The sequence below is a fragment of the Salmo salar genome, chromosome 23 (genome assembly GCF_965601325.2).
Source record: "Salmo salar chromosome 23, fSalSal1, whole genome shotgun sequence".
NCBI classification, from domain to species: Eukaryota; Metazoa; Chordata; class Actinopteri; order Salmoniformes; family Salmonidae; genus Salmo; species Salmo salar.
Window position 1 is genome coordinate 1611943 of NC_138313.1, and position 23981 is coordinate 1635923.

General features: G+C 43.4%; 1 protein-coding gene across 3 annotated transcripts in view; it reads left to right on the forward strand.

Moving 5' to 3' along the window:
* Positions 1-383: 383 nt before the first annotated feature.
* The window catches only part of LOC106583888 (seizure protein 6 homolog), a 133766-nt gene continuing 110168 nt past the window's right edge, over positions 384-23981 (forward strand). Inside the window, exons 1-3 of one of the 3 annotated variants that reach the window (XM_014168513.3) lie at positions 384-931; positions 2349-2425; positions 3876-3941. In XM_014168513.3, coding sequence (XP_014023988.1) covers positions 2368-2425; positions 3876-3941 — 124 coding nt within the window. In that variant the 5' untranslated portion in view covers positions 384-931; positions 2349-2367. Of the gene's footprint in view, positions 932-2348; positions 2426-3875; positions 4005-23981 lie in introns of all 3 variants that reach the window. The other 2 variants (XM_014168512.3, XM_014168514.3) reach the window with 2 other exon arrangements.

The window sequence follows — 23981 nt, forward strand, 5'->3', positions numbered from 1 at the left end:
AATAAGCGTTCCCAGGCGAATGTCCAAATATAGTGAGGAGGGGGGTGGGGGCAAAGCATTGAGTAGCCTAGGCTATTTATTCTGAAGATAGTCGACATTTAAATATACAGGCTATATTGTGTAGGGCATTCAGTTCTAGACAACCATTAAAAAGGTATCTGGTAAGCGTGCATGCATGGATCCTAATACATTTTAATTGTAGCCTAATGACTCACCACTGTCACTCTTTTTTTCTGTCCTTCACTGTCTATCTGTCTTGATGGGCTGAGCCGATGCAACTCGATCATAGTAGTAGTAGAATATCGTCCTTTACGGAAAATACCGAAGGGTATTTCATTTTAGACTTTGTTTATTTATCGTGTGGTCAATTCAGTGTTTCAGCACTGTTAGTGTACAGCTCTTCGCCAAGAGAACCAAGTTCATGCAAATCTGCGAACATCCACCAGGGCGCATCTGTGAGCTATTACTCCCGATTTAAATGCCCTCACTCACGCCAACGTTTCAACCATACGCGTAGAAACAGCTACCAGCGTTCTACACACCCGCTCGCCTGCTTCGGGGCCAAGAAATAAGAGAGAGGCGGGATAGACATGCCATCAAGGACAAAGGGGGAGCGGATTCAGAAGACAGCAGGATACCTTTCCACATATTTGGGAAAATCAATGGTAGTGATTAGGATATTAGAGGGGTGTAGTCACAAAACCCCCTATATACTCACACAAAGAGCAGGGCCGGGTGAAAGTAAATTATAATTTAAACAAATTTAACGCGCAGCGTCAGCGCTGGTATTTTATGTAAGGGACTCGAAGGAACGCAGTAAAAGAGAACATAGCTCAACCAACAATAGCCAGATTTTTGACTGAAACGCGAATACCAGTGTGTAAGAGAAGCGGATAATAATAGGGGGATAGTTCAGGACGTGATTTTCCAGGTATGTATGTTTCCCTCGCTGTTAACTATTACGCATAGGCCTAATAATAAGCGCAGGTCTCTTTTTCTTATCCATCACCTTGCACAACAAACGCTACCTGCAATGAGATCTTAAACCAAACAAATATACTCCGTTTTTCTCAGACGCAAATACAAATTAGGCCTATTCATTTTTGAATAGTGATTGTCGGGCAAATATAATGAGTTTGTGGATATTTTGAAAACGAAGAGGGATGTGATAGCCTTTTCCTCTTATGTTATGTTGTGAGATAGATTTACATGGTGAGATATTGATGGAAGGCAACACTAAAAACACCAATGATAAACAATACTGCACTGCTAATAATATCACGTTTTGAGCAATTTCACCAAGGCACTTTTATTGTAGGTTTAAATATACATAATGGGATTATGGGGATATGTTCAATGACATTGAAATGCTTGATATACCCATGTATATACTTAAACATCTCTTGAGTTTAGCACAACTGTCATAGCATGACCTTACCCTAACCTATCATAACCTAAAATAATGTTTTATTACCCAATTGTTTACAAATAACAATAATGTGAACACATGTAAATACATGTTTTAAACTGTCATGTGGATTACATTAGTCTACGAATTTGAGAGGGGTTTATACATTTGGAATGGATGGTTTGGGGAAATGAACCCTCCCTAATACACATTTTGTAAATTAGAATGTGTTCTTAATTTACTTGCCTGATTAAATAAAGGTTACATAAAATAAATAAACAACCGTTTTAAACATTTTGAAGCTATACCTTGTTTGTTTATTGTTTGTAAAGAATGGAGCAATACAACCTTGGCTTATGATGGAGTAAGACAGTTGGGCTAAGCCCATGTGTATGTTATATTCTTTAGGAATCAAAAATGTAAATTACCATGAACAGATTCCCAGGTCACAGACTGCACCTTTTTAATATATGTCTCTCTAAAGCAGGGGTGTCAAACACATTTTGCCCTGGGGACCTCATTCGGTCTTCAGTGAGGTCCGGAGGGCCGCACCGAAATTTGTTATATTTCTTGCCTGTTGAAATAAAGGTCAATTATAATTTTTTAAATTGTACTTTTGTATTTTTTTTTTGTCCACCACCACCGCGAGCCAGATTGTACCCCCTCCGTATGTTTGACACCCCTGCTCTAAAGCTTAAGAAAACTACAGTTTTACTGTAGGTTTTTAATGATCAGTGTAGTTGCTGGTGCTGTTGTTCTGATTGATTAAAGTACAATACTGCAGTAAGGCATGCATTGAGAAATGTACTCAGATTTTGAAGCATTTTCCTTTTGCTCTCTTGCTTTACATTCTTACCATCATATAAGTTGTATCTGTTCTCCCTGCCTTCCTCAAAATCTCTTTCTCTCCCCACTTGTGTTTCCCTCCACTCTCTGTCAGGCTGTTCTGATACTAAGCCATGGTGTCTACAGTTCTTGCTGTGACACTATCTGTCACCATCCTCCACCTAGCTACAGGTAACGTGTGTGTGTGTGTGTGTGGGTTAGTGCTGAGCGATTAACTGAAATGTTGGTTATTTTTTGTTTTTTAAATAACAAATTGACTGAAATCAGTTACATTATTTGAATTTCATGTCATTCAGCTTTTTTTCTGTGAGCTCAATGCAATGTGCACTGTAGTTTCTCTAGAGATAAATCAGATCATATGCCCGAACTGTGCTTAGAGGTAGGGAATTGTAGTTTATCACAACAGTCCAAATTTCTTTATACCGTAGTTATCCGCATTGTATAATTAACTACAAGGATCATAATCCATTGTGCGGCTAAACTTGTCCGGTCTTTGTTTCTTTTACGCCTGCTACTTAAGAGAGAAGAATTCACAATCAAGAGGTGATATATAGAGAGCAGTTTATTTGCGAGGTATCTCTACCTGAAAATACCGTACATGATCTAAGTGATTGATAGTTGGCATTCAGCAGTCATAACAGTATGGCTTATTTACTTTGAAAAACTACAAAAATAGTGTCTTTGTTAGACAGCATAGCCAGCAGCTCTATAGAGATGAGATGATGACTTGGAATTACATAAGTTGTCAAATAAAACAAATGTAATATACACAACAACTGAAATATTTTAGTAAAGTAAAGTAATGTGAATAACTGATGGTTAATATTGTCACGTCCTGACCAGTAATGGGGTTATTTGTTATTATAGTTTGGTCAGGACGTGGCAGGGGGTATTTGTTTTATATGGTTTTGAGTATGTGTTTATGTAGAGGGGTGTTTGATTTATGTATTCTGGGGTTTTGGTCATTGTATCTTTCTATGTCTGTTCTAGGGTGTTTAATTCTATGTTTAGGTATTTGGGATTGGGGCCTTCAATTGGAGGCAGCTGTATATCGTTGCCTCTGATTGAAGGTCCTATAATTACGAGTATGTTTGTTTTGGGGATTGTGGGAGGTTGTTCTTAGCACTGCTGTATTTAGCCTGCAAGACTGTTAGTTTGTTCGTTTCTTGTTTTGTGTATTTAAGTGTTCACTAATAAAGTTAAGATGAGCACTTGACCCGCTGCACCTTGGTCCATTTACTACGACGATCGTGACAAATATATGATAAACAGTCATGGGCAGTCACTACTATCATGGGACTTTTATTAATGGATGTATCTGTGTTACAGCATTCAACTCACATATTTAAAACATCTAATGTTTAAAAAAATTATTGAAATCGAACATTTTGATATTTTTTTAAATAATCGAACCGACCTCAAAAAGCTCTAATCGCTCAGCACTGGTGTGTGTGTGGGAGTGAGAGAGATAGAGAAAGAGGCAGCAATGTTTCTTGTGAAAAAAGAAACGAATTTGCCAAATCATAGTTTAAATTCCTCCCTTTCCTCTGAAGTTTTTTTTTTTTCATCCCACAAGTCATTATATATATATATATATATATATATATATCTTTCCTCTTAGGTGGGAGCTTTGTGACCCCTGACCATGAGGCTACTCCCACAGCAAGTCCTGGTCCCCATCCATTGGGTGAGCTGATCCATGCAGCCCTTCTGAGTAAGGAGTACCTGGGCCATGCCCCAATTAATACAGGTAGTATAGCTCACCAATAGCAGATTTAGATTATTCTATCAATACTGATATTCATTAATATCATTCAAATGTTATTCGTTTTATGCGCCAAACACAACCTTACAGTGAAATGCTTACTTACGAGCCCCTAACCAACAATGCAGTTAAAAAAAATACGGATAAGAAATAAAAATAACAAGTAATTAAAGAACAGCAGTAAAATAACAATTGCGAGACTATATACAGGGGGGTATTGGTACAGAGTCAATGTGTGGGGGCACCGGTTAGTTGAGGTAATATGTATATGTAGGTAGAGTTATTAAAGTGACTGCATAGATGATAACAGAGTAGCAGCGGTGTTAAAGAGGTGGGGGGGGGGCGCATTTCATTAGATGTTCAGGAGTCTTATGGCTTGGGGGTAGACGCTGTTTAGAAGCCACTTGGACCTAGACATGGCGCTCCGGTACCGCTTACCGTGCGGAAGCAGAGATAACAGTCTATGACTAGGGTGGCTGGAGTCTTTGACAATTGTTAGGGCCTTCCTCTGACACCGCCTGGTATAGATCCTGGATGGCAGGAAGCTTGGCCCCAGTGATGTACTGGGCCGTTCGTACTACCCTCTGTAGTGCCTTGCAGTCGGAGGCCGAGCAGTTGCCATACCAGGCAGTGATGCAAACAGTCAGGATGCTCTCGATGGTGCAACTCTTGAGGGGGAATAGGCTTTGTCGTGCCCTCTTCATGACTGTCTTGGTGTGCTTGGACCATGTTAGTTATGTGGATGTGGACAATATGCTACTATTAATTAATAATAACAACAGTAATACTTTTATTTGTGAAGCCCTTTTCAAATGAACCAAAACCAACAACATATATAGAAGGGTAGGTTGGGGCCAAGATGCGGGCCAATCAGCACACTCATGACAAAACTGTGCATGTTTAAAATAGGGATGGGCAACTTTCATGGGGTTGGGGGCCACAAAAAATAACTTATCACAGGGGACTGTAGTGGCTTGTGGTTCTGCGTATCCATATCCACACATGCAGTCCTTTTGGGGCCCTAAGCAAAATTAAGTTTTACACATCATTTCCTGCAATTCTACACATTTTGCAATGGGGTGTTGAGAAAATTGATACATTTTATGAATCATTTCATGCAATTCTACTCATTTTGCGATAGGGTGTAGAGAAATGTTTGCATTTTTTTATATAATATCTGACAGAGTGACTTGTTATCAACGTGGGCCCCCCGGTCGGTATTTCAACCATTATTACTACAAGTTTAGATAGCTGGACACAAGGCTAACTTACAATCTAAAAAATGTTAGCTGACTTGAGCTAATTCAGTGACTTTCATTAACTGACATCACAAGAGATAACTGCTGATGCAAAACTATATTTCAAAATTGCACCTTGTGTATTCTACTATTGTGGGCTCTCCTTCTCCATGGCCGACATGAGTAAAACATTTAAACGTGTTAACCCTCGCAAGACTGCTGGCCCAGACCGCATCCCTAGCCATGTCCTCAGATCATGCGCCAACCAGCTGTCTGGTGTGTTTACGGACATATTCAATCAATCCCTATCCCAGCCTGCCTTCCCCACATGCTTCAAGATGGTTGTTCCTGTTCCCAAGAAAGCTAAGGTAACTGAACTAAATGACTATCGCCCCGTAGCACTCACTTCTGACATCAGGAAGTGCTTTGAGAGACTAGTCAAGGATCATATCACCTTCACCCTACCTGTTACCCTAGACCCACTCCAATATGCTTACTGCCCCAATAAGTCCACAGACAATGCAATCGCCATCACACTGCACACTGCCCTATCCCATCTGGACAAGAGGAATACCGATGTAAGAATGCTGTTAATTGACTACAGCTCAGCATTCAACACCATAGTACCCTCCAAACTCATCATTAAGCTTGAGACCCTGGGTCACGACCCCACCATGTGCAACTGGGTCCTGGACTTCCTGACGGGCCGCACCCAGGTGGGGAAGGTAGGAAACAACATCTTCACTCCGCTGATCCTCAACACTGGGGCCCCACAAGGGTGCATTCTCAGCCCTCTCCTGTACTCCCTGTTCACCCACGACTGGGTGAGCATGCACGCCTCCAACTCAGTCATCAAGTTTGCAAATGACACCACAGTGGTAGGCTTGATTACCAACAATGACGAGACAGCCTACAGGGAGGTAGTGAGTGCCCTCGGAGTGTGGTGTCAGGAAAATAACCTCTCACTCATCGTCAGCAAAACAAAAGAGATGATCATGGACTTCAGGAAACAGCAGAGGGAGCACCCCCCTATCCACATTGACGGGACAGCAGTGGAGACGGTGGAAGGTTTTAAGTTCCTCGGTGTACGTATCACAGACAAACTGAAATGGTCCACGCATACAGACAGTGTGGTGAAGAAGGCGCAGCAGCGCCTCTTCACCACACTGAAGAAGGGGCAACAGTGCCTCTTCAACCTCAGGAGGCTGAAACAATTTGGCTTGTCACCAAAAACCCTCACTAACTTTTACAGGTGCACAATTGAGAGCATCCTGTCGGGCTATATCACCGCCTGGTACGGCAAACTGCACCGCCCACAACCGCAGGGCTCTCCAGAGGGTGGTGCGGTCTGCATAATGCATCACCGGGGGCAAACTACCTGCCCTCCAGGACACCTACAACACCCGATGTCACAGGAAGGCAAAAAAGATCATCATGGACAATAACCACCCAAGCCACGACCAGTACACCCCGCTTCCATCCAGAAGTTAAGATCCGTACAGGTGCATCAAAGCTGGGATGGAGAGATTGAAAAATAGCTTCTATCTCAAGGCCATCAGATTGTTAAACAGCCCCCACTAGCACAGAGAGGCGGCTGCCTACCTACAGACTTGATATCATTGGCCACTTTAATAAATGGAACACTACTCATCTCATATGTATACACTGTACACTGTGTCCTTCACTATCTATTGCATCTTAGTCGCTCTGTCACTGCTCATCCATATTTTATACTTATGTATTCTCATCCCATTCCTTTACTAGATTGTGTGTATTAGGTTTTGTTGTGGAATTTGTTAGATATTACCTGTTAGATACTGCTGCACTGTCATATCTAGAAGCATAAGCATTTCGCTACACTCGCAATAACATCTGCTAGCCATGTGTATGTGACCAATAACATTTGATTTGATTTTTAATTTGATATTCTAACTCTCAATAGTAAGTTAAGCTAAAATGAAAAATCCCAGAAATTTTCCAAGCGTATTTCTCTAAAATTTTTGGCACAAATGTGTTTACATCCCTGTTAGTGAGCATTTCTCCTTTGCCAAGATAATCCATTCACGTGACAGGTGTGGTATATCAAGAAGCTGATTAAACAGCACCTTGTGCTGGGGACAATAAAAGGCCACTCTAAAATTTGCAGTTTGTTACACAACACAATGCCACAGATGTCTCAAGTTTTGAGGGAGCGTGCAATTGGCATGCTACTGCAGGAATGTCCACCAGAGCTGTTGCCAGAGAATATAATGTTAATTTCTCTACCATAAGCCGCCTCCAACGTCATTTTAGAGAATTTACATACATGTGGTCTGCAGACTCACAACCGCAGACCACGTGCATGGCGTCGTGTGGGCGAGTGTTTTGCTGATGTCAACATTGTGAACAGAGTGCCCCATGGTGGCGGTGGGGTTTTGGTATGGGCAGGCAGGCATAAGCTATGGACAGCGAACACAATTGCATTTTATCGATTGGCAATTTAAATGCATAGAGATACTGTGACGAGATTCTGAGGCCTATTGTCGTGCCATTCATCCGCCGCCATCACCTCATGTTTCAGCATGATAATGCATGGCCCCATGTCGCAAGGATCTGTACATAATTCCTGCAAGCTAAACATTTTCCAGTTCTTCCATGGCCTGCATACTCGCTAGACATGTCACCCATTGAGCGTGTTTGGGATACTCTGGGTCGATGTGTACGACAGTGTTCCAGTTCCCGCCAATATCCAGCAACTTCGCACAGCCATTGAAGATGAGTGGGACAGGTTGGATGGGGAGCATTGCTGCACAGCTATTTTTAGGTCAGGTTCAAGTCCAGGGTCTGGATGGGCCACTCAAGGACATTCAGAGACTTGTCCCAAAGCCACTCCTGCGTTGTCTTGGCTGTGTGCTAAGGGTTGTTGTCCTATTGGAAGGTGAACCTTCGCCCTAGTCTGAGCTCTCTGGAGCAAGTTTTCATCAAGGATCTCTCTGTACTTTGCTCTGTTCATTTTTGCCTCAATCCTGACTAGTCTCCCAGTCCCTGCCGCAGAAAAACATCCCCACAGCATCCCCAGTACCCTTCCCCAGATCTGTGGCTCGATACAATTCTGTCCCCGCACTCTATGGACAATTTCTTCGAGCTCATGGCTTGGTTTTTGCTCTGATATGCACTGTCAACTGTGGGACCTTTATATAGGCAGGTGTGTGCCTTTCCAAATTATGTCCAATCAATTGAATTGACCACAGGTGGACTCCAATCAAGTTGTAGAAACATCTCAAGGATGATTAATGGAAACAGGATGCACCTGAGCTCAATTTCGAGTCTCATGGCATACTTATGTAAATATGGTATTTCTAAAAACCTGTTTTTGTTTTGTCATAATGGGTTATTGTGTGTAGATTGCTGAGGGAAAAAAGTGTTTGTATATATTTTTATTGAAGTTGTACAAAATGTACATCAATGTAAGTAGAACGATTTTACCATATCTCAACCACCCTTCCTCCCTCCACACAACACTTCCACCCCCCAGTCCCTTCCTTACTTCTACGCCCTTCCTCAGTCCACCCACCTCAATTCCCTCACAACCACTCACCCCAACCATCTCCCAATCCTTCCACCCCATATACCCAACCCACACCCTTCCACAGTTCGGTCCTAGAAAAAAAACATTCCACAGCGATATCACAACAAATAAACAAGAATACAGGAAAAATAAAATTGGCTCACATACAAACAACTCAATACAGATTCAAAATACAAAAAGTGGAGCAACAGAAATAAATAAATAAATTATCAGTAAACAGACGAACTTGCTTGTACTGGATAGCATTATATTGATGACTGCATCTATAATGTAATGACTACTTGGAAACCTTAAAGCATCTCGTCAGAGGGGAACTTCTGCAAGTCATTGAAGTATGATATAAATGGTTGCCATTTTCTAACAGAGAATACTTCATTTTCTCAAACTTTAGGAAGAACATTACATCGTTAAGCCATTGAGAAGTAGAGGGGGGCTGAGCAGACTTCCACTGGAAAATAATTATACGTCGAGCCAATAAGGATGTAAAAGCAACAATATCGGCATGTTTGGGTCCAAGGAGAACAAGTCTTCTGAAATACCAAAAACAGCTACCAAGTGTCATCATTGCAGGTTAATTTCAAGCACCTCAGATAATTAAAAAAACAATTGAATCCCAGTAATTTTGTAGTTTAGAACATTGAATGAACTAAGATCACATGTTGAGACATGACATCTATCACACTCATGATTTACATTTGGATATACAGTATTTCAGACAATCTGGATTTGGAAAAATGCACTCATATAAAAACCTTAAATTGTATGAGACCAAGACGAGCACAAGATGTAGTGGAGCGTACTCTATCAATCGCCTCATCCCACCACTCTTGTGTAAATTCAACACCCATTTCCCGTTCCCAAGCAGATTTAGTTTTGTTAGTGGAATATTTGTCCAATGACATAATACACAGATCTGAGAAATGACTGCTTTCTGTCGAAGTAATAGAGTCAATATGCCATTCCAGGGTTAGCAAGGGGGTGGAGCAGGGAAGCCAGAACATTGGGAGGAGACACAATGCCGAATTTGAAGGTAACTGAAAAAGTGAGATGGAGGCAAAGAGTATTTAGAGGCCCGGTTGGGAAAACTAGAAAAAATTCCATCTACATATAAGTCTTGGAAGGACTTAATACATTTACTTGTCTAGTAAGAGAAATCATTATCTATTAGGGAAGCGGAGAATAAGTTATTCTTATCAATAGGATCCATAGTAGATGCAGAGGAGAAATTAAAATGCAGTCGAAACTGATACCAAATGTTAAGTGTGGAAAGCACTACAGGATTGCCAGTATAGCGAGTGGAGGATGCTGGGAGAAAAGAGCAGAGTAAAGTAGGAAGAGAAGCAGAAATACAAGAATGTGCCTCTAGGTGGCACCATGGGGTATCTGGAGCATGTAACCAGAATGGCAATTTCTGAAAGTTGTCTGCCCAGTAATAGTATAAAAAGTTGGGTAGTGCAAGCCCTCCACTAAACTTGCATCTCTGAAGTAAAGATCTACTGACTCTGGGTACCTTTCCTCCCCAGATAAATGTGATAACAGCCTGATTGATTGACTTGGTAAAACAATGGGAGAGATTGAAATAGATAATGGAATTTGGGTAAAGGGTTAATTTTTACAGCATTAATCCTTCCTATAAATGATATTGGTAAGTTACCCCATCTCTGACAATCTGATTTCATTTGCGTAAGGAGGGGAGCAAAGTTTGCAGAGAAAAGAGAATGTAATTAACGAGTTAGGTTCACTCCAAGATATTTGAAACCAGAGCAGCTAAGCTGAAAGCCAAGTCTGTCTGCTGGAGTTGTAGCGCTGATTGGGAAGCACTCACTTTTCTGGAGATTCAGCTTATAACTGGAGAAGAAGTTCTTCAGAATGTGAGCAGACGACTTGCCCTGTCTCCATGTTCATAGTAGGTACCACGTGAATGCAATAATAACTGTTCTGCATCTGTAAAATCAAATTTGATTTATTTGTCACATACACATGGTTAGCAGATGTTAATGCTAGCAGATGTTAATGTTAGCAGATGTTAATGCTAATGAAATTCTTGTGCTTCTAGTTCCGACCATGCAGTAATATCTAACAAGTAATCTAACAATTTCACAACAACTACCTTATACACACAAGTGTAAAGGAATGAATAAGAATATGTACATGAAGATATATGAATGAGCGATGGCCGAATGGCAAAGGCAAGATGCAGTAGATGGTATATAGTACAGTATATACATATGAGATGAGTAATGTAGGCTATGTAAACATATAAAGTGGCATTGTTTAAAGTGGCTAGTGATACATTTATTACATACATTCTTCATTATTAAAGTGGCTAGAGATGAGTCAGTATGTTGGCAGCAGCCACTCAATGTTAGTGATGGCTGTTTAACAGTCTGATAGACTTGAGATAGAAGCTGTTTTTCAGTCTCTCGATCCCCGATTTGATGCACCTGTACTGACCTCGCCTTCTAGATGATAGCGGGGTGAACAGGCAGTGGCTCGGGTGGTTGTTGTCCTTGATGATCTTTTTGGCCTTCCTGTGACATCGGGTGGTGTAGGTGTCCTGGAGGGCAGGTAGTTTGCCCCCGGTGATGTGTTGTGCAGACCTCACTACCCTCTGGAGAGCCTTACGGTTGTGGGCGGAGAAGGTGCCATACCAGGCGGTGATACAGCCCGACAGGATGCTCTCGATTATGCATCTGTAAAAGTTTGTGTTTTTGGTGACAAGCCAAATTTCTTCAGCCTCCTGAGGTTGAAGAGGAGCTGCTGCGCCTTCTTCACCAGGCTGTCTGTGTGGGTGAACCATTTCAGTTTGTCCATGATGTGTACGCAGAGGAACTTAAAACTTTCCACTTTCTCCACTACTGTCTCATCGATGTGGATAGGGGGCTGCTCCCTCTGCTGTTTCCTGAAGTCCACGATCATCTCCTTTGTTTTGTTGACATTGAGTGTGAGGTTATTTTCCTGACACCACACTCCAAGGGCCCTCACCACCTCCCTGTAGGCCGTCTCGTCATTGTTGGTAATCAAGCCTACCACTGTAGTGTCGTCTGCAAACTTGATGATTGAGTTGATGTCGTGCATGGCCATGCAGTCATGGGTGAACAGGGAGTACAGGAGAGGGCTGAGAACGCATCCTTGTGGGGCCCCAGTGTTGGGGATCAGCGGGGTGGAGTTGTTTCCTACCCTCACCACCTGGGGGCGGCCGGTCAGGAAGTCCAGGACCCAGTTGCACAGGGCGGGGTCAAGACCCAGGGTCTCGAGCTTAATGACAAATTTGGAGGGTACTATGGTATTGAATGCTAAGCTGTAGTCGATGAACAACATTCTTACATAGGTATTCATCTTGTCCAGATGGGATAGGGCAGTGTGCAGTGTGATGGCGATTGCGTCCTTGACTAGTGATATGGTCCTTGACTAGTCTCTCAAAGCACTTCATGATGATGGAAGTGAGTGCTGCGGGGCAATAGTCATTTAGCTCAGTTACCTTAGCTTTCTTGGGAACAGGAACAATGGTGGCCCTCTTGAAGCATGTGGGAACAGCAGACTCGGATAAGGATTGATTGAATATGTCCGTAAACACACCAGCTAGCTGGTCTGTGCATGCTCTGAGGACGCTGCTGGGGATGCCGTCTGGGCTGGCAGCCTTGCGAGCGTTAACACGTTTAAATGTTTTACTCACGTTAGCTGCAGTGAAGGAGAGCCCAAAGGTTTTGGTAGCGGGCCGTGTCAGTGTCACTGTATTGTCCTCAAAGCGAGCAAAGAAGTTGTTTAGTTTGTCTGGGATCAAGACATCGTGGTCCGCGACGGGGCTGGTTTTCCTTTTGTAGTCCGTGATTGACTGTAGACCATACCACATACCTCTCATGTCTGAGCCGTTGAATTGCGACTACTTTGTCTCTACAGTATACTGACGCTTAGCTTGTTTGATTGACTTGCATAGGGAATAGCTACACTGTTTGCATTCGGTCATGTTTCCGGTCACCTTGCCCTGATTAAAAGCAGTGGTTCGCGCTTTCAGTTTTGCGCGAATGCTGCCATCAATCCACGGTTTCTGGTTGGGGAAGATTTTAATAGACGCTGTGGGTACACCGATTCACTTGCTAATAAACTCCCTCACCGAATCAGCATATTCATCAATGTTATTGTCCGACACTATGCGGAACATATCCCAGTCCACGTGATCGAAGCAATCTTGAAGTGTGGAATCCGATTGGTCGGACCAGCGTTGAACAGACCTGAGCATGGGCGCTTCCTGTTTTAGTTTCTGTCTATAGGCTGGGAGCAACAAAATGGAGTCGAGGCCAGATTTTCCGAAAGGAGGGCGGGAAAGGGCTTTGTATGCGTTGCAGAAGTTAGAATAACAATGATCCAGGGTTTTGCCAGCCCGGGTCACGCATTCGATATGCTGATAAAATGTAGGGAGCCTTGTTTTCAGATTAGCCTTGTTAAAATCCCCATCTACAATAAATGCAGGCTCGGATATGTGGTTTCCAGTTTACATAGAGTCAAATGAAGTTCTTTCAGGGCCATCTGTGTCTGCTTGGGGGGGGGGATATACAGTGAGGGAAAAAAGTATTTGATCCCCTGCTGATTTTGTACATATGCCCACTGACAAATAAATGATCAGTCTATCATTTTAATGGTAGGTTTATTTGAACAGAGAGAGACAGAATAACAACAAAAACATCCAGAAAAACGCACGTCAAAAATGTTATAAATTGATTTGCATTTTAATGAGGGAAATAAGTATTTGACCCCTCTGCAAAACATGACTTAGTACTTGGTGGCAAAACCCTTGTTGGCAATCACAGATGTCAGACCTTTCTTGTAGTTGGCCACCAGGTTTGCACACATCTCAGGAGGGATTTTGTCCCACTCCTCTTTGCAGATCTTCTCCAAGTCATTAAGGTTTCCAGACTGACGTTTGACAACTCGAACCTTTAGCTCCCTCCACAGATTTTCTATGGGATTAAGGTCTGGAGACTGGCTAGGCCACTCCAGGACCTTAATGTGCTTCTTCTTGAGCCACTCCTTTGTTGCCTTGGCTGTGTGTTTTGGGTCATTGTCATGCTGGAATACCCATCCACGACCCATTTTCAATGCCCTGACAGAGGGAAGGAGGTTCTCACCCAAGATTTGACAGTACATGGCCCCGTCCATCGTCCCTTTGATGCGGTGAAGTTGTCCTGTCCCCTTAGCAGAAAAACACCCCCAAAGCATAATGTTTCCACCTCCATGTTTGACGGTGGGGATGGTGTCCTTGGGGTCATAGCCAGCATTCCTCCTCCTCCAAACACGGCGAGTTGAGTTGATGCCAAAGAGCTCCTTTTTTGTCTCATCTGACCAGAACACTTTCACCCAGTTGTCCTCTGAATCATTCAGATGTTCATTGGCAAACTTCAGACGGGCATGTATATGTGCTTTCTTGAGCAGGGGGACCTTGCGGGTGCTGGAGGATTTCAGTCCTTCACGGCGTAGTGTTACCAATTGTTTTCTTGGTGACTATGGTCCCAGCTGCCTTGAGATCATTGACAAGATCCTCTCGTGGAGTTCTGGGCTGATTCCTCACCGTTCTCATGATCATTGCAACTCCACGAGGTGAGATCTTGCATGGATCCCCAGGCCAGGGGAGATTGACAGTTCTTTTGTGTTTCTTCCATTTACGAATAATCGCACCAACTGTTGTCACCTTCTCACCAAGCTGCTTGGCGATGGTCTTGTAGCCCATTCCAGCATTGTGTAGGTCTACAATCTTGTCCCTGACATCCTTGGAGAGCTCTTTGGTCTTGGCCATGGTGGAGAGTTTGGAATCTGATTTGATTGATTGCTTCTGTGGACAGGTGTCGTTTATACAGGTAACAAACTGAGATTAGGAGCACTAACGTCCCACCCTAGTCAACAGCCAGTTGAATCCCGTGGTGCGAAATACAAATACCTCAAAAATGCTATAACTTGAATTTCTCAGACATATGACGATTTTACACCATTTTAAAGACAAGACTCTCGTTAATCTAACCACACTGTCCGATTTCAAAAAGGCTTTACAACGAAAGCAAAACATTAGATTATGTCAGCAGAGTACCAAGCCAGAAATAATCAGACACCCATTTTTCAAGCCAGCATATAATGTCACCAAAACCCAGAAGACAGCTAAATGCAGCACTCACCTTTGATGATCTTCATCAGATGACAACCCTAGGACATTATGTTATACAATACATGCATGTTTTGTTCAATCAAGTTCATATTTATATCAAAAACCAGCTTTTTACATTAGCATGTGACGTTCAGAACTAGCATACCCCCCGCAAACTTCCGGGGAATTCGCTAACATTTTACTAAATTACTCACGATAAACGTTCACAAAAAGCATAACAATTATTTTAAGAATTATAGATACAGACCTCCTCTATCCACTCGATATGTCCGATTTTAAAATAGCTTTTTGGTGAAAGCACATTTTGCAATATTCTAAGTACATAGCCCAGGCATCACGGGCTCGCTATTTAGACACCCGGCAAGTTTAGCACTCACCATAATCATATTTACTATTATAAAAGTTTCATTACCTTTTGTTGTCTTCGTCAGAATACACACCCAGGACTGCTACTTCAATAACAAATGTTGGTTTGGTCCAAAATAATCCATCGTTATATCCGAATAGCGGCGTTTTGTTCGTGCGTTCCAGACACTATCCGAAATAGTAAAGAAGTGTCACGCGCATGGCGCAATTCGTGACAATAAAATTCTAAGTATTCCATTACCGTACTTCGAAGCATGTCAACCGCTGTTTAAAATCAATTTTTACGACATTTTTCTCGTAGAAAAGCGATAATATTCCGACAGGGAATCTCCTTTTCGGCAAACAGAGGAAAAAATCCCAAAGGCGGGGGCGGCTAGTGTCCCTTGATCGGCCACTTGAGAAAGGCGATAATGTGTTTCAGCCTGGGGCTGGAATGACGACATTCTGTTTTTTCCCGGGCTCTGAGCGCCTATGGACGACGTGGGAAGTGTCACGTTAGAGCAGAGATCCTTAGTAAATGATAGAGATGGAAAAGAAGTTCAACAAATGGTCAGACAGGCCACTTCCTGTAAAGGAATCTCTCAAGTTTTGACCTGCCATTTGAGTTCTGTTATACTCACAGACACCATTCAAACAGTTTTAGAAAATTTAGGGTGTTTTCTATCCATATGTAATAAGTATATGCATATTCTAGTTACTGGGTAGGAGTGGTAACCAGATTAAATCGGGTATGTTTTTTATCCAGCCGTGTCAATGCTGCCCCCTAGCCCTAACAGGTTAAGTGATTCCCATAAGAGATAATGAGAGGTTCAGCTTGTCTGATTTAAAATCTGATTTAAAATCTCGCGTCTTGTGACGGCCGGCCGCCCAACAACCTGCCCACTTACATTTACATTTACATTTAAGTCATTTAGCAGACGCTCTTATCCAGAGCGACTTACAAATTGGTGCATTCACCTTATGATATCCAGTGGAACAACCACTTTACAATAGTGCATCTAAATCTTTTAAGGGGGGGGGGGTGTTAGAAGGATTACTTTATCCTATTCCTTAAAGAGGTGGGGTTTCAGGTGTCTCCGGAAGGTGGTGATTGACTCCGCTGTCCTGGCGTCGTGAGGGAGCTTGTTCCACCATTGGGGTGCCAGAGCAGCGAACAGTTTTGACTGGGCTGAGCGGGAACTGTGCTTCCTCAGAGGTAGGGGGGCCAGCAGGCCAGAGGTGGATGGACGCAGTGCCCTTGTTTGGGTGTAGGGCCTGATCAGAGCCTGAAGGTATGGAGGTGCCGTTCCCTTCACAGCTCCGTAGGCAATCACCATGGTCTTGTAGCGGATGCGAGCTTCAACTGGAAGCCAGTGGAGAGAGCGGAGGAGCGGGGTGACGTGAGAGAACTTGGGAAGGTTGAACACCAGACGGGCTGCGGCGTTCTGGATGAGTTGTAGGGGTTTAATGGCACAGGCAGGGAGCCCAGCTAACAGCGAGTTGCAGTAATCCAGACGGGAGATAACAAGTGCCTGGATTAGGACCTGCGCCGCTTCCTGTGTGAGGCAGGGTCGTACTCTGCGAATGTTGTAGAGCATGAACCTACAGGATCGGGTCACCGCCTTGATGTTAGTGGAGAACGACAGGGTGTTGTCCAGGATCACGCCAAGGTTCTTAGCACTCTGGGAGGAGGACACAAGGGAGTTGTCAACCGTGATGGCGAGATCATGGAACGGGCAGTCCTTCCCCGGGAGGAAGAGCAGCTCCGTCTTGCCGAGGTTCAGCTTGAGGTGGTGATCCGTCATCCACACTGATATGTCTGACAGACATGCAGAGATGCGATTCGCCGCCTGCTTATCAGAAGGGGGAAAGGAGAAGATTAATTGTGTGTCGTCTGCATAGCAATGATAGGAGAGACCATGTGAGGATAAGACAGAGCCAAGTGACTTGGTGTATAGCGAGAATAGGAGAGGGCCTAGAACAGAGCCCTGGGGGACACCAGTGGTGAGAGCGCATGGTGCGGAGACAGATTCTCGCCACGCCACCTGGTAGGAGCGACCTGTCAGGTAGGACGCAATCCAAGCGTGTGCCGCGCCGGAGATGCCCAACTCGGAGAGGGTGGAGAGGAGGATCTGATGGTTCACAGTATCAAAGGCAGCAGATAGGTCTAGAAGGATGAGAGCAGAGGAGAGAGAGTTAGCTTTAGCAGTGCGGAGAGCCTCCGTGACACAGAGAAGAGCAGTCTCAGTTGAATGCCCAGTCTTGAAACCTGACTGATTAGGATCAAGAAGGTCATTCTGAGAGAGATAGCAGGAGAGCTGGCCAAGGACGGCACGTTCAAGAGTTTTGGAGAGAAAATAAAGAAGGGATACTGGTCTGTAGTTGTTGACATCGGAGGGATCGAGTGTAGGTTTTTTCAGAAGGGGTGCAACTCTCGCTCTCTTGAAGACGGAAGGGACGTAGCCAGCGGTCAAGGATGAGTTGATGAGCGAGGTGAGGAAGGGGAGAAGGTCTCCGGAAATGGTCTGGAGAAGAGAGGAGGGGATAGGGTCAAGTGGGCAGGTTGTTGGGCGGCCGGCCGTCACAAGACGCGAGATTTCATCTGGAGAGAGAGGGGAGAAAGAGGTCAAAGCACAGGGTAGGGCAGTGTGAGCAGGACCAGCGGTGTCGTTTGACTTAGCAAATGAGGATCGGATTGCACTTGACCCTATCCCCTGTCCCCCAGGGCTCTGTTCTAGGCCCTCTCCTATTCTCGCTATACACCAAGTCACTTGGCTCTGTCATATCCTCACATGGTCTCTCCTATCATTGCTATGCAGACGACACACAATTAATCTTCTCCTTTCCCCCTTCTGATAAGCAGGCGGCGAATCGCATCTCTGCATGTCTGTCAGACATATCAGTGTGGATGACGGATCACCACCTCAAGCTGAACCTCGGCAAGACGGAGCTGCTCTTCCTCCCGGGGAAGGACTGCCCGTTCCATGATCTCGCCATCACGGTTGACAACTCCCTTGTGTCCTCCTCCCAGAGTGCTAAGAACCTTATCGTTCTCCACTAACATCAAGGCGGTGACCCGATCATGTAGGTTCATGCTCTACAACAATCGCAGAGTACGACCCTACCTCACACAGGAAGCGGCGCAGGTCCTAATCCAGGCACTTGTTATCTCCCGTCTGGATTACTGCAACTCGCTGTTGGCTGGGCTCCCTGCCTGTGCCATTAAACCCCTACAACTCATCCAGAACGCCGCAGCCCGTCTGGTGTTCAACCTTCCCAAGTTCTCTCACGTCACCCCGCTCCTCCGCTCTCTCCACTGGCTTCCAGTTGAAGCTCGCATCCGCTACAAGACCATGGTGATTGCCTACGGAGCTGTGAAGGAAACGGCACCTCCATACCTTCAGGCTCTGATCAGGCCCTACACCCAAACAAGGGCACTGCCTTCATCCACCTCTGGCCTGCTGGCCCCCCTACCTCTGAGGAAGCACAGTTCCCGCTCAGCCCAGTCAAAACTGTTCGCTGCTCTGGCACCCCAATGGTGGAACAAGCTCCCTCACGACGCCAGGACAGCGGAGTCAATCACCACCTTCCAGAGACACCTGAAACCCCACCTCTTTAAGGAATAGGATAAAGTAATCCTTCTAACCCCCCCCCCCCCCCTTAAAAGATTTAGATGCACTATTGTAAAGTGGTTGTTCCACTGGATATCATAAGGTGAATGCACCAATGTGTAAGTCGCTCTGGATAAGAGCGTCTGCTAAATGACTTAAATGTAATGTAATGTAAAAGTATCAATAGAAATGGTGATAACGTTACAGAAGTCAGACAGGAGAAGAGAATTGAATCTCCAACAGAGAAGATTACGAGTTTGTCCTGATAGGACTATGTTGAGGGCTAAAGGTCCATTGTCAGAAATTACAATGGGTAAATAATCAGAAGAGGTGACATTTGGAAGTAACTTATGATCAATAAAGAAAGTCAATATGAAAAAAATAATGGTGTACATGTGACAAGAAAGAATACTCTCTTGCCTAGGGATTCTTAAATCTCCAGGGATCTGTACACCCATTCTGAACCATAAAATCTGAGAAGAACTTTGACATAGCAGAAGGAGACATAGTTCTGGGGTTGGAGCGGTCTAAAGCCGGGCTAATAACATAATTCAAATATCAGAAGATGGGTCTTCAGAGAAGGTATTTTCCCCAGCAACCCATTGGTAAATTCTACATCATCAAAATTGGGAGCATTTTCATTTACCAATACTACAGGTGTCTGCCAAATGGTCCCAGTTATGATTAAGTATCTCCCATTACTGTCTGAAATAACATTAGTAGTAGGGAAATGTATTATTTTACTAACCAAAATTGCAACCCCTTTGGCTTTGGAGTTAAAGTCTGAATGGAAAACCTGACTGCACCTGGAGTTTGGTAGCCTTGTGATCTTTAATGCATAAATTCTCTTGTAAAATAAAGTCTCTTGTAAAAATACATCTGCTTTTAGTTTTTTCAAATGGGAGAAGGCCCTAGACATCTTAACATGATTATTCATTGTCTTAGTATTGCAAGATAAAAACTTTATAGGATTAGGCCTACCTATTCCAATATTACTATTATTGTTAGCCATCAAAAATATTGAAAGTTGTGAAAACAGACCAAGCATTTGCAAAGATAACAGAGAAAACTGATGAAAAAAGCAATAAATAAATAAATAAATAAAAAATATGACCAAAAAAGGTCACTCTCTCCCCTCCCACACAGGTTGAAGTTTGTGCCGCTTCGGTGCATATAAACAGAAAACCTTCCTATCCTAACACAGAGAGGCTCCATAGCACGAGTAGTGAAATACATTTAAAAAGGCATTCACAAAACGGTAAAGTAGGTCAACAGGTAACAAAGACAGAAAACCCCATAACAGTAAAACGGAACTGGCCTGACTCAGGGACTCTTCAATCAGTGCAACACATACAATGATGGCCAAATAAGGATGGGCAAATAAGTTTCCCGCAGTATGTTCCAACAAATTGTGTCAAACGCTCCACAGAAATGCTGGCCCATGATGACTCCAATGCTTCCCACAGTTGTGTCAAGGTGGCTGGATGTCCTTTGGGTACACACAGGAAACTGTTGAGTGTGAAACACCCATCAGTGTTGCAATTCTTTACACAAACTGACAGTGTCTGTGAGAGGTTTGGAGCAGATTGACATAAGGAATAGCTTCACTGCATTGGTGTCTGATCTACCTTCTCTTTCATCGCTGGGATTGCCTGTGTCTGCGACGACTGTGCTGTCTCCAAATACACTGACTCCAACAGCGACTTCGTCCAGCAGTAGCTCCTTTCCCTCTCTCTGTATCTGATGGGGCACTGCCTGCTGTGGGAGGTCTGGACTTATTGCTGTGAGCAGCGGGAGTATGCTATCCTGCTTCTCGTGGGCCTGTGAAAGGTTCAATGGGTGTATTTCTCCATCCCCCCCATTTTTAGCTCTTTTCTGGGATGTTTGATTGTTTTCATTACTTTACTGGGAAGCATAGAAGAAGTAGACATGCTATTTATGTTAGTGCAGGGTTGTATTGTGCAGTTCAATGGTGAGAAATGTCTCAGTCCCTGGAGCAAAAACGTTGTGCTATTCAGGAGCACGGGTACAGAATATCAATAAGCTACTCCCAAACATTTTAAACCTGTAGTATCTTATTTCATGTGGGATTCAATGACATTATGAAGGGCAGCGCTGAACAGCTGATGATGGATTTTAAAGAAGTGATTGGGTCTCTTCTTCACACCAACAAGCGCCCCATAATATCTGTCCCTGTGCCCTCCCTAAATCATGGCATTGAACGTTTCAACAGACTTTTAGCCCTCCATAACTGGCTACGAGACGATTGCAGCTCTGTGGGTATAACATTTATTGACAATTGTGATACCTTCTGGAAACAAAGCTTGTTTTATACGAAGGATGGGATCCACCCAAATCCTTTGTGTTACTGGGTCCTTCCAAAGTATTATAAGGCAACGTTGAGACAATGACTTATCAATGACCCAAGCCCAGCTCAGTTAATCCTTACCATTGTGTCACTGAGTTGTCATAATGCTTCTGCAAATGTACATTATTCCAGGGGTGTCTATGTCACTCTAACTACCCTGAATGCCTCTGCTAATCCTACAGCGATTGTATGCAGTAATTATGTGCCTATGAACCAGAGTTATACTGTTAGCACTGAGGCGGTGTACCCAAGTAGGAAGTCTAGTGTGTGCACCTCACCCTGCACTAACATAAATAGCATGTCTACTTCTTCTATGCTTCCCAGTAAAGTAATGAAAACAATCAAACATCCCAGAAAAGAGCTAAAAATAGCCCACGTTGTAATGTTTGTCGTAAGGAGTGGATCAAAATGCAGCGGGTATATTGATCATCTTCTGATTTATTAAAGAAAACACACTTAAAACAAAACAAACGACAAAAACAGTCCCGTAAGGTGCACAGACTATACAGGAAACAACCACCCACAAAACACAAGAGAAAACTAACCCAACTAAATATGGCCTCCAATTAGAGGCAACGACAACCAGCTGCCTCTAATTGGAGGTCCTACCAAAACCCCAACATAGAAATAGAAAAACTAGATAAACACATAGAAATAGAAAATGTAGAACATAAAACAAAAAACCCGAACCACACAAAACAAACACCCCCTGCCACGCCCTGACCAAACTACAATAACAAATAACCCCTTTTACTGGTCAGGACGTGACACACGTTAACATATGTAGCCTAAGAAACAAGGTTCATGAAATCAATAATTTGCAAGGAACAGATGACATTCATATTCTGACAATCTCTGAAACACTTATATAATACATTTGATACAGTGGTAGCAATATATGGATGGTTATAACATCTACATAAAATACAGAAATGCCACAGGTGGAGGTGTTGTCATTTGATATTCAGAACCACATTCCTGTAAAGCTTAGAGGATCTCATGTTAAATACTGTTGCAGTAATATGGCTACAGGTTCTTCTGCCTCACCTAAAGCCCATTTGGGTGGGAAGCTGATGTAGACCACCAAGTGCTAACAGTCAGTATCTGGATAACGTGTGAAATGCTTGACAATGTATGAAATATAAACAGAGGTATATTGGCTGGCTTTCATCAAGCTGCCCACTCAAGAAAACGCTTCAGGTCATACAAAATGTTTTGTAGTGATTCCTATGAATCCTAATTTTGCTGGACCCCAGGAAGGGTAGCTGCTGCCTTGGGGATCCATAATAAATACAAATATAACAATTACAGCATACAAAAGCTGTAGGATCAGCAGAGGCGTTCAGGGCAGTTAGAGTGACATGGGCGTTGGTAGACATTGTGTCTACCAACGCCCATGGGATAATGTACATTTGCTGAAGCATTATGACAACTCAGCGACACAATGGTAGGGATTAACCTGTTATGGCTAGGGGGCAGTATTTTCACGGCTGGATAAAAAACGTACCCGATTTAATCTGGTTACTACTCCTGCCCAGTAACTAGAATATGCATATAATTATTGGCTTTGGATAGAAAACACTCCAAAGTTTCTACAACTGTTTGAATGGTGTCTGTGAGTATAACAGAACTCAAATGGCAGGTCAAAACCTGAGAGATTCCTTTACAGGAAGTGGCCTGTCTGACCATTTCTTGAACTTCTTTGCCATCTCTATCTTTTACAAAGGATCTCTGCTCTAACGTGACACTTCCTACGTCTTCCATGGGCGCTCAGAGCCCGGGAAAAACCTGAATGTCGTCATCCCAGCCCCAGGCTGAAACACATTATCGCCTTTCTCAAGTGGCCGATCAAGGGACTGTGGGCTTAGGCGCGTGACCTGGCCGCCCCCGTCTTTGTGATTTTTCCTCTGTTTGCCGAAAAGGAGATTCCCGGTCGGAATATTATCGCTTTTTTACGAGGTAAATTGCATAAAAATTGATTTTAAACAGCGGTTGACATGCTTCGAGGTACGGTATTGGAATATTTAGAATTTTTTTGTCACGAATTGCGCCATGCGCACGACCCTGATTTACCATTTCGGATAGTGTCTGGGACGCACGAACAAAACGCCGCTATTCGGATATAACGATGGATTATTTTGGACCAAACCAACATTTGTTATTGAAGTAGCAGTCCTGGGAGTGCATTCTGACGAAGACAACAAAAGGTAATCAAACTTTTATAATAGTAAATCTGATTTTGGTGAAGGCTAAACTTGCCGGGTGTCTAAATAGCTAGCCCGTGATGCCTGGGCTATGTACTTAGAATATTGCAAAATGTGCTTTCACCAAAAAGCTATTTTAAAAATCGGACATATCGAGTGCATAGAGGAGTTCTGTATCTATAATTCTTAAAATAATTGTTATGCTTTTTGTGAACGTTTATCGTGAGTAATTTAGTAAATTGTTAGTAAATTCCCCGGAAGTTTGCTAGTTCTGAACGTCACATGCTAATGTAAAAAGCTGTTTTTTGATATAAATATGAACTTGATTGAACAAAACATGCATGTATTGTATAACATAATGTCCTAGGTGTGTCATCTGATGAAGATCATCAAAGGTTAGTGCTGCATTTAGCTGTCTTCTGGGTTTTTGTGACATTATATGCTAGCTTGAAAAATGGGTGTCTGATTATTTCT